This window comes from Gracilinanus agilis, chromosome 5, assembly GCF_016433145.1.
Source record: "Gracilinanus agilis isolate LMUSP501 chromosome 5, AgileGrace, whole genome shotgun sequence".
NCBI lineage: Eukaryota > Metazoa > Chordata > Mammalia > Didelphimorphia > Didelphidae > Gracilinanus > Gracilinanus agilis.
In genome coordinates this window covers 209,028,831-209,040,343 of record NC_058134.1, presented here as the reverse complement: position 1 = coordinate 209,040,343, position 11,513 = coordinate 209,028,831, and the positions used below count along the sequence as shown (strand labels likewise).

Sequence of the window (11,513 nt, the reverse complement as noted above, 5' to 3'; positions counted from 1 at the left end):
GGAGTGGTAGATGACTTGCTCAGGGTCATACAGGTAGGCAATCTGAGGCCTCATTTGTTGACTTTTTAAGAAAATGACAGATAGTATTCCCTCTGACTTTTTCTCTCAAGCTTTTCTTAGAATGATATGAAATCTTTTACACATTAATTATTGATTGCCAAGACTAGATCTCAGTGACTGCTTTAAGGAAGATTGTCATGCATATAAGCTGAACTGCCTCTTCCTGGAGATTGTCATTAGCTGGAGTCCCCCTGATCCTTGAACTGGCATGGTTTGAAGTTGGTATAACTGGGTACAGAGGATCTTATGAGTCTCTCTGAAACATCTGATTTTTCTTTCCCCAATGTCTTAAATTAATTCCCTAGCTTCATAACTAAGAATTAATGTGACTACATCCATTTCTTAATGGTTATAGACTATTAAGTGTAGTATTGTTGTGTCTCCTGAAGAGTCCTCCAAGCACAGTTCAGAGACAGGGCACACATAAACTATTTAAATATTGTGCCAATTTATTCTCAGATTGAAATCATTTCAACTACTTAAAGAACTGGACAATGTGGTTGGGCCACTTTTCCCCTTCTGTCTTAACCTAGTCAGAGGGACTGCTCAAGGGGTAGCAAATAAATGAACTTTATTTAGCTTTATCTAAAGAAAAATGTTAAGATCTTTTCTCCAATACCCATGAAATAGACAGCTTGGGCAATACCAAAAAGAGGTGCTATGACAAGGGTCCGGCAACCAGCTCCTTTCATGAAGGCAGCAGGTCCTTCCTGAGTCCAGATTTTCCTGGAGAGAAAGAAGACCCTGGTAAACTGAGGAGCAAAAAGCAGAATGCATGTCCTTGGGCTACTGTTTGTCTGTGGTAGGTCACTTCCATTGGGTTAGGAGGAGCCTAAGTAGGAAACCTTGTTCCATACCAGCAAACTAGTGACTCAACAGCCATACCCTATTTACTTGAGGTCTTCCTGAATCGCTGTTTAGAGGAAACTGGCTAAAGGGAACTTCCTACTGACCGCCTTTAGCAACCACAGGGGCCAAAGGGAGCAAAGATATTTGTTTTTCTCCCCTGGAGTTGGAAGAAAAAAATAGTAGAGTAGGTAAATCCAAGCATTTTTTCTTTTAACCTTTACCTTCTATTTTAGAATCAATATCATGTATTGGTTTCAGGGCAGAAGAGTGGTAAGGGTTAGGCAATGGGGGTTAAGTGACTTGCCCAGGGTCATACAGCTAGGAAGTGTCTGAGGCCAGATTTGAACCTAGGACCTACTGTCTCTAGGCCTGATTCAATCCACTGGGCCACTCAGCTGCCCCCAGCATTTTTTTAATAAGATAGATTCTTCAGGGGAGAGGGAATGAGGAAATTCTAAGGCAAAGGGCAAAGCAGTGAATGAATGATCTTCCATACCCTATACAGTTATATGTTTAACAGGGAGACAAAGATGGAAAGTGACAAGATCAGCATGCTTCCCTGGGGATAAGATGGGCACGACTTAGAATCTAAGCTGCAGGCTCTCAAGGAAGCCAATTCTCACCTGGCACAGTCGACAATCCCGTTATAGTTTTCGTCCCCCAGACTTTTCCTGAGAGTCTGAATTCGTGTTTTCAAAACTAAAACAAGTAGAAAGGTTAGGGGAAAAAAAGGTTTGAATTTCTTGCCTCTGATGTCTTTAAGTCGTGTTTCCTGAACCCATGCTCTGATGAACAAGAAAGAGAAAAATCATGATAATGCTCGGACAGTGACCCAAGGCACTTCCTCAGAAGAGGCATAACTAGGCACAGTCCTAAAGCAAGATCGGGGCAAGGAGAAGCACAGCTGGAGACCCATTATTTAAACTAGTTATTAACCACTGACTAAAACTTGTCAGATTTTATTTTCCCCCTGGATTATCCTAGACCAGGGGTCGGCAAGGTATGGCTCTCAAGGCCAAAAAGGTTGCCGACCGTTATCCTAGACTATTGGGAGGTAAGTTGATGAAACCAAGGCAGAAAAGGACCTGTCACAGTTGAAGGTAAAACAATTTGTAATTCCAGTGCCTAACTTAAGAGTTCCTTCAGTGATTCTAAGGAGGGCGCTGACAGTAGCCTTTATGGAGTGGGAAAGAACTACATCTGTGTATATTTAATTCTCTAATATTTTGGATACTTTTCTCCTAATCTGATGCTGTAGAACTAGGCTGGTCAGCACTGTTACTCTAAAAATATTTTAACATACTCAAGTTGATAAAGCCTTCACCCCAGAGAGACCTACTTCTTGTCTCAAGCTACAGGTTTGACCCAGTGTGAAGATGGGATTAATCCTACCCTGCCTATTTTTAGATTAAATGGCCAAAAGTGTAAACACTCCACTTAATTCTTGAGTGGGGGAAGTCTGTGATCCATGTGTGCAAGAGTGGGTGACAAATCAGAACTGACTGCCCACTGGGCAGTCCTAAGCAAAGCCTTTGTTGTGATTGGTACACGTGAAATGGGAAGTAATGAAAGAAATGGTCTGAATAAATTACAAAGACTTCCAAGGAGCTTGCTCTTCTGCTTTGAACTAGACCTTGGAGAAGCTCTGGCTGGGACCTTGGACTTGATGAGACTGTTCTTAAATCTCTCCCTTAGAGGTACCACGTGGTGAGTGAAAAAAGGCTGACTCCCTTCCTCTGCTTCCCTGGAGGTACTAGCCTCCGGAGGGGCCCCTTGATTGGGAGGAGGCCTAGTGACTAAAACCCTTGTTAATTGACTTTTAGGCTCTCTGGCTGGGGCCTCTGGAGCCCTGCACAAGTAAAGCCAAGACTTGAACACATAATCTAGTTCGTTAAGCTAGATCTCTTACTCTACCTTCTTCTCATTTCTCTACTTTCACTCTCCTATATTTTATAAATAAATTGCTAAAAAATCATTTGGAATTGATATTTATTCAATTCCTGGCAACCACCCTTTTTAATATTCAGTCCAACCATAATTTTCCCCTTTACACCAGACTCTTACCATCGAAGGGCGTCACCACAATAGCTGCCACGGATCCTGCTAAGCAACCAGAGGCAAAAGAGAATGTAAAGGGGGCCTTCCCAGTAGCTTCATTGAGCCCCAGATTGTTGAGGTTGGCAAACAGGGGAAAATAGATGACTGAAAAAGGAATATCCCTAGAGGAAAGGAGAGGAAATTACTCAACTAAGCATCATATAGACCTTATACCATAAACTAGAAAGACTGACACCCTGGCAAAATATAGGCCTGGTCAGTTGGAAGTGATTCTTTTAATTGTCTTGGGGCCCTAGGGTAGGATCTTAGCAAAATCTAACTTTGGCAAACAGATGGAGCATAAGGACAGACAGCCATCCTAACATCCAACTGGAACTAAGGAATATGGAGCAAAAATACTAGTGTAGCCTGCCAAAGGCTTGTTTGAATGATTCCCCCCTTCTAATCAGTTCAGTCACTGGGGACTTGAGACTAATTGCATTGTAGAGAAAGGAGCCAACTTCAACCCTTACCTCATCAGAGTGGCACCAAAACCCCTATAGAGGCCCCTCAGGCCTTGGGCACGATAGAGTTCCCAGGTGATGACGACGGCAGAAGGATGCTTAGTAGTGGAGACAGAGTCCGTGATATAGGGCCTGATGAGGGAAGCTGCTGATGTGAATGACCTCTGTTGGTTCACAGCTGGAAAAGATGCAGGTAAGCCTTTTTCTCTGTGCCTGACTTCCCTTCCCATTCATGCTCACAATCCTCCCAAGTTCCTCAGTGGTGGTAAAGGGATAAGAATGGCCACACTGCACCATGTCTAAGATTTCACTGAACCAAGTATTCCATATTTGATGAGATATTTTCCAAAAGGGAGCACTGGAGAATTCTTTCATAACTGACTCCAAAAAGAAAGGCATCTATCCCGTCTGCTCTCTGCAATCATTCATTCATTCATCTTTTTTCAGTTGGTATAAACCTTCATACATTTACTATTTATTAAGTAAAACGTTCAGCCTTCCTCCTTCCACGCTAAAGAATGATATATATGCTTTTTAAAGTCACTCATAATCCGCCCTCTCTCCCCTTGACCATTTTAGTGGTCCTCTTCACCACCTCCATTTTCTTTGGTAGCAAACACTATTCCAGGTGCAGGCATATCTTAACTCCCTATCTTTTGTACTGTTTCTAGCATCCTTCCCGTGTAATGCCTAACATTTGCTGGTCTTTTTCAGTCAGCACAGTAAACTGAAATTTTTCATGGAAATCATTAGATGACAGGGCCAGCCAGGCCACTTTCCCAAGTCACGACTAGTCATCTAGAACCTTTAGAACCTTTAGCTTGAGAAGAATTAGCTTGGACAATTTCCCTTAACACATGAGGTCTGCCTACTGAAATTAATTTGCTAGTTTTCTGCCCACTCCTACAGCCTTGTGGTTTATCCCTGACAGCCTGGCATTCTGCTACCTACAAGAATTGTCACCTGCAACGTAAGGGATTTCATTGTGCACTTCCTTTTCCAGATGATGTTTAAGGTTTTGCCCCTGACTTGAAATAGGAAGGCTTCCTCTTTGGTACCTATATATTCCACCTGTCTTAAGCTGGATGAGTTGATTAGAAGGCCCTGAGCTGAACTGTTCCATAAATGAACAACAAGCATTTATTATTTTATACATGTGTGGAGAAATACCCAATACCTATCAAGAAAAATTATAATTTTATTTTTTTATAAAATTTTTTATATATTATAAAATTAAAGTTAACTGGCTTTGGCAAGCCTCTCAGGTTTTGCCTTGATTATGAGTTCCTAATAAAAAACTGAATTTCACAGGTTGTTTGAGTTCAAAATGCCAGGCCTCAAATGATTTGCTTCGAGAATAAAGGTAAATCCAAAAGCAGAATTACTATTATGAACTTTACAGTATAAATAATGTATTCATAACCTATAATGTTCAAAGTCAAAGTACTGGGAAGTCTCCCAGTTTAGTTAGAACTGTATAGAACCTTAAGATCAGGTTTCTGTCGTTAGGTCAGACAGGTTTGAATCAACCTGGAAGCCAAAAAGCAGCTTGTTGAATTCTTGTTAGGCATGCCAAGGATCAAGTCCTCCAAGAGGAAGAAGATGCTCTCCTGGGTTCCCTGGTTCCTTTTTTCTAGGCCCCTTTCCTTAGGCGTGGGGAGTCTAGCTTCGCGTGTCTCAATAGGCCGAGACAGACTAATCTTTTCCACCTGCCATAAGCACATGAACAACCCAGTCATTTCCTCTTCCCCTAGCCAAGCCTCACCCAGTCGTCCGGCATCCTGCAGCTGAATCTTCAGCATTTCCATGGGAGAGGTAATCACAGCCTGGCACATCCCAGCTCCACAGCCAGCCAGCATCTCCTTCAGCAGATTCTTTTTTGACCTGCAGGGCCAACCAAGAGGAGTGGACACAAGCCCCAGAGAGATGAGACGGACAGTCAGACACCTTTTATCGTATAGAGCCATTCTCCTCCTCACCCTCTGAAAGGGCTAAATGAAGGTGGTGAATGGCCAGTGGAGGGCAGGGACCAAATCCAAAAGAAATTAGAATGTTAAGATAAAGATTTGAAATTGAAGTTGAAGCCACTTGGACAGTTTTGGGTTTTTCCTAGTGCCTGAGACTCCATCACTAGGAAGAAAAAGGAAGAGCAGAATTTGATTTTTTAGGAAATTCCAGGACTGGTAGACATTATCCTAGAATAGAATCCCCATTTCATGCCTCCCCAACACTCCTCTAACCCCTGGCCATGTGTGCAAACATAGGAACGGCCAGACACGCACGCCAACGAGTTATTCAAGCCACCCTTTACCATTACCCGTCTACGAAGAGTAGCTCTCGGAAGTAGTCATTGGCTGCCAGCTTGATGCCTTTCTCCAGAGTGACTAAGGCTAGGTTCACTGCTACTCCTGGGCATTGATACAGGGAAACAGAAGGACTGATTCAGTACCAGCAGAAACCATTGTGCATAAAAATGGTTACATACAGGACCTGTTCTTAGACCTATCCAATTACCACATGACTTCTTGGATAAGTGGGCAAAGTGAGTCTGGCTTCTTGGGTAGGAAAGTAACCACTGTCCAAGTTCTTTGTTCTTCTTTCTATTGCATTTTAGGGGGGGGGGGGGGGCGGACACTAGAGGAGAGGGAATGTCTGTAATTTGCTACGGCTTTTAGGCATTTGTTTTATATTTTTTAATGCCAGGGTGTTCTCTGCCCATTTTGGTCTGGACTCCAAAGAGCCTGGAAGGATCTAGTGCACTGGTGCCCACAAGTCCTGATTTTCCCAATGCTGATCAGAGAGAAAGTAATCCAGGAGAGCTGCTTAATCAGAAAGGATCGAGGTCCAGAAAGAAGCTGGAAAGGTACACGAGGAGTGCCAGGTAGATCCATGATCATGAGTTATTATTCTGAATTCGCATTAAAGACAGCAACTGGGATATTTCATGGGATCCCATAGACTATCCTCTACACTAAAAAACTAGTTTCGGTGGGTGAAAAATAATGCTACAGATCTATAGATGAGTTTCTGAGAAACCCTATGAATTTAAACTCCCATTTTAGTCCATATCCTATTTTTAGCTTTTTTTGAAAGGCCACGTTAATTTAGTTTCATGATACTTTGTATGCACACCCTCTGCCCTTGGACCTGGCTTCCTGGTCCTGAAGCCCATGGATGGAGAGCTGGTGTTGGAACCAGGAAGACCTAGGTTCAAGTTCCACCTCTGACACTGGCCTTGGGACTCTGGACACTTCTCAGTGTGCAAAGAAGGTGCTGCACCTGTATTGGCAGAAGGAGTTTTCTCATCTGGGAATTCCCTAGAACAGTGAAAATATGCCTTCCTTTCCTAGCCTAATCCCATGTAATTAGAAATAGTAAACTCATTCCATAATACCCTCTGATTGTTTAAATTACATATGGGGCTTTAAAAAATAGAAAGCCTTCTATAGCATAGTAATTCTATTTTTTAAAAGTCAATTTTATCTTTATCTTAATATAGTTTAAAAAAGATTATTCAGCACCAGCTAGGAATCAACCCATTTCACTTCATCCTCTGAGCCTCAGTTTCCACATCTGGAAAATGACTTTCAGGTTTCTCCCAAGCTTAAGGAGTCTACACTTCCATCACTGCAAAATAATGGGGTTAAAAATGATGACCTATTATTCTATGGTCTCTGTGTCCTACAACCTAGCTCTATAGCGCATACTCCCATTTACTACTACTCCATGGGCAGCTAGGTAGCACAGTGGATAGAGTCCCAGGCCTGCAGTCAGGAAAACTCATCTTCCTGAGTTTAAATCTGGCCTCGGACACTTATTAGCTGTGTGACCTTGGGCCAGTCACTTTTGCCTCAGCTTCCTCATCTGAAAAATGGGCCAGAGAAGGAAATGCTAAACCACTCTGGGTTCTTTGCCAAGAAAACCCCAAATGGGGTCACAAAGAGTCAAGCATGGCTTAAAATGACTGAGTAATGACAACTATTCCATTTGCTTTTTTGTTTGTTTTAAACCCTTACTTTCTATTTTAGTAACAACTCTAAGAGGAAGGGCAAGGGCTAGGCAAATGGGGCCGAGTGATTTGCCCAGGATCACACAGCTAGGAAGTGTTTTGAGGCCAGATCTGAACCAAGATCTTCCTGACTCCAAGCCCGCTGCTCCTACCTGCCCCTTATTCCATTTACTCTTGCTTATACTGTCCATGCAACTTGTTTCCAACCACAGGTTGGAAGGCGATGGTGGAACAGAAGGGTTTGGGTTGTATAAGATAGGAATTACTTCTCTTTTCCTGAAGACCAAAGAGGTTTGGCCAATTTGGGGTCAGAACTAGAAATTCTCCTAATAATAACAGGTCTCTATCTAGTTCACAAGTCTCATTGGTGGTCTCTCTCTCTCTCTCTCTCTCTCTCTCTCTCTCTCTTTTAATTTTAATTTTTATTGTTGTTTTTTTGGTGGTCTCTTGTAAAGGAGGCAGTTGTTGTCCCAGGTGGACTGGTAACTCATCTGGGGAGCCCTGGCTCCAGGAAAGACACTGAAGTTATAGAATAATCCCTAAGGTTCTATCCACTGCCTCAAAGTCGGAAAGCTCCTGTGCCAAACCCATAACCTGTCACCCATTGTGCCTTGCCATTCCTCCGGGGGTCCCTGTTAAGCCCACCTCGATACATGCCAAAAAATCCTTCTGCGCCCATAGTCTTCACCAGGCAGTCAACACTAGAAGACAAAGAGATAGGGGGCATCTCCTGTTTCCCAAGGCCCAGACGATCAGTGCCCTTCTCTCCTGCCCTGCCATTCTAGTCTTGCCCTGTCTTGGCCCCCGGCTCCCAGGGTGCAAACCAGAGAGAGCTGCCAGGTGCAGGAAAGGGGCACTGACCTAAGAGTAAATCAGAAACCTGATTTTAAAGTTCTTTGCAGTGTATTTATAAATATTATAATAATAATCATCATCATGATGAAATGATTTTGCATTTGTGTGTACCTCTGATCTCCTCCTCCTCCCCTCCCCCCTTGGTCCTCTCCCTATTACCTGGCACCTGCCAAGCCCTGCAGCCTTCACCTACATTCCTCTGTAGACCATCTTTCCATGCTGGTTCTGCAGCCGGGTCTTGGCCAAGTCAATGGGGAACACACAGGTCACTCCCACCAACCCTGCCATGCCGCCATTGATAAGTCTCGCCGGGGCACTGGGCATGAGAAGAGAGGGGTTGGAGGATACTTAGGTGGGGGGGGCCAGGCAGCGGGGGGCGGGGCGGCCGAGGGACCCCCTCCTGCTGGGCTGCCCCCTCCCCTCCCATGATCCTTCGAGGGTTGGGTGGGGCAGGCAGGAAGTGACCCATGAGGAAGAATGCCCCCCCCATCCCTCCAGGACAAGGGTCTGATGAAACCCAACACTCACCAGATTTGATTCCCATCCTCCCAGCAAGCTTCCATAATTCCCATAATGCCTTGAGGGTAACAGAACTTCCAGGGAAAGGGGGCAAGGCTTCTGGCGGGCAGAGTCCCGGGATCGCCCCTCCCCCAGGGGTGTGGCCACGGGGAAAGTGTGGGGTGTCTGGGGGACGGCTCGGGACCCCAACCCTTCACTTACCTAACCTTCTCATTGGCCAGAGAACACCCCTCTAGGAGAAGGGGAGAAATAGCAGCCCATCTCTTTGGTTTCTGTATAACGCTTGCCTGGAGCCCAAGGAAATGATACTTTCCTCCCCATTGCCCCCCACCCCCCCACCCGGCCCCAGCTGCAGCAACATCATCATGCTTTCCAACCTTTAATCAGAAAATCTCTCTAATCCCATATATGGATGCTACTGAAGATCCTGGATCAGTACCAATGAAATGTTCTTTGGGGTTAGCAAACTAGTCATTCACAACCTAGTATAAATTCCTGGGCAGTGGTGAGTTCTGCCTAACTTCTAAGTGCAGTCATAGAAAAGGGCAGTTGAGCGTTCTGACCAGGGGAAGGGTGAAGAGGAGAAGGGAGAGGTAGTTTGGCAGCGGGGTATAATTTAGGTCAAGGGCTCACCAGATGAGGATGGAGCAGTGGGGAATTTGGGGAAGGGAGAGGAGGATTTTGCTCACCTCACAGCTTTGTGGAAGGAAAGCTTTTGAAGCTGAGTCTGCAGATTTTCAGCAGAGACAAGTGTCAGAAACATCTCCATTTTCTATTTTAAGTCCCGGTTAGGGATCTCATGGATTAAAAAGCTTCAGAAGAAGTCAGTCCAGAAGGAATGAGGAGCTCTCAAAAAATTAATTTCTGAATTCACAGAGAGAAGGATTGTGATGAGAAAGAAAAGGGGGGAGAGGGAAGAAAAGGATTTGTCCAAATAGATGGATAGGGATGCACGGATAACTCAACTGGGCAATGGAAGGCAACTACAAAACCCTTGGCCACGTGTAAATAATGGTGACTTTAAGGACAGCAAAAAGAACTTTGAAGGAAAGAAATGGAGGATCAAAAAAGGAATGGAGGATCTGCTGCTTGGAATAGTTGGAATGATAGTAATGGATAAGAGAGGGGGCAGAAATGCTCAATTCTTATTTGATTGTTTTCTCAGGTGTATGATCTTTGAACTGAAAGAACACAACAAAATAGTTTAACAGAGAGTTAAAACCAAAGATAAGGAAGGAGATGATAAGAGAGCACCTGGATGAATTCATCACTAAGCTCAGCTATAACTTCATCATCACGGTGTACTAAAAGAATGGCAAATGTGATTGCAGAATCCCTGCCTGTGATTGCTGAAAGCCTGCAGAGAACTGAAGAGGTGCTTTGTGTTTTAGAGAAGGACAAATATCATTCTGCTTTTTTTTTTTTAACCCTTACTTTCTGTCTAAAAACTGCTAAAGTATTGGTTTCAAAGCAGAAGAGCAATAAGGACTAGGCAACTGGGAGTAGGTGACTTGTCCAGGGTCACACAGCTAGGCAGTGTCTGAGGTCAGATTTGAATCCAGGACTTCCCATACCTAGGCCTGACTCTCTATCCACTGGGCCACTTCACTGTCTCCATTCTCTTAAAAAAAAAAAATGAAAGAGAGCAGTCCACAAACTCTAGGTCAGTGGCCTTGAAATTCATTTCTGGCAAAAAAAATTAGAACTTAAAAAAATAAATTTTTATTAATGCCTTCCATCTACATAGTAGTCATATCCAGACATCTCTTCCTCCAAAAACTGACCTTCCCTTGCAAAAAAAAGAAAAAGTCAAGTAAGAGGAAAAAAATCTAAGTAACATTTTGTCCCCAAAGTGCCCTGATCTTCCCCTAAGAAAACAAGAGGTATGCTTGACCTTCTGTCTAAAGTGATGGGCGAACTATGGCCCACTGGCCAGATGTTGCCCCTAAAATGTTCTATCTGGCCAGGAGACATTATTCCTAATCTGACAAATACATTGAGTAGAATACAATAAAATGAAACTTCAAAAGAGTTGCCTTAGAAACAGATTGACAGATGAGCATTTCCTTTCCTTTGGACCCCTCTTTAAAAAGTTTGCCCATCATTGATCTAAAATAACAGGGGTGACTAGGTGGCTCAATGGATAAAGAACTAGACCTGGAGATGGGAGGTTGTAGGTTCAAATATGACTCAGATGCTTCCTAGATGTATGATCCTTGGCAAGACTCTTAATCCCAATTGCTTGGCCTTTACCCTAACTGATAATCTTCTCTAAGATAAAAAGGGCTAAAAAAGTTATCTTTTGCTTTCTGTCCAGTCACTTGCTTTAAAGAAATCAATTTTCTCTAATTATATAGATCTATATAGATCATTTGTGTGTCGTGGAGTGAGAGGTTGGGGAAGAAAAAGAGAAAGAAAAGAGAGGACTTTTTGTCATTGTGCGGCCTCCTGGCTACCTCACAAAACAGGAATCTCCATCTCAGCTCCACACATTTTCTCAGGTTGTCCCAGATGTTTGGAATAATTCTCCCTCTTCTGGTTTGACTACTGACCTCCCTGACTTTCTTTAAGTCCCAGCTAAAATCTTAACCTACAGGAAGTCTTCCCCAACCCCTCTTAATTCCAGTGACTTCCCTCTTAATAATTTCCTATTTATCCTG

General features: G+C 43.6%; 1 protein-coding gene across 1 annotated transcript; it reads right to left on the bottom strand.

The window, feature by feature from the left end:
- Positions 1-641: 641 nt before the first annotated feature.
- Positions 642-9,622, bottom strand: SLC25A18 (solute carrier family 25 member 18). Its single transcript, XM_044679097.1, is given in 11 exon segments — positions 642-786; positions 1,533-1,608; positions 2,974-3,128; positions 3,480-3,648; positions 5,236-5,354; positions 5,788-5,878; positions 8,125-8,180; positions 8,528-8,650; positions 8,863-8,942; positions 8,944-9,054; positions 9,548-9,622. Coding segments are annotated over 11 exon segments (1,200 nt in total).
- Positions 9,623-11,513: the final 1,891 nt, after the last annotated feature.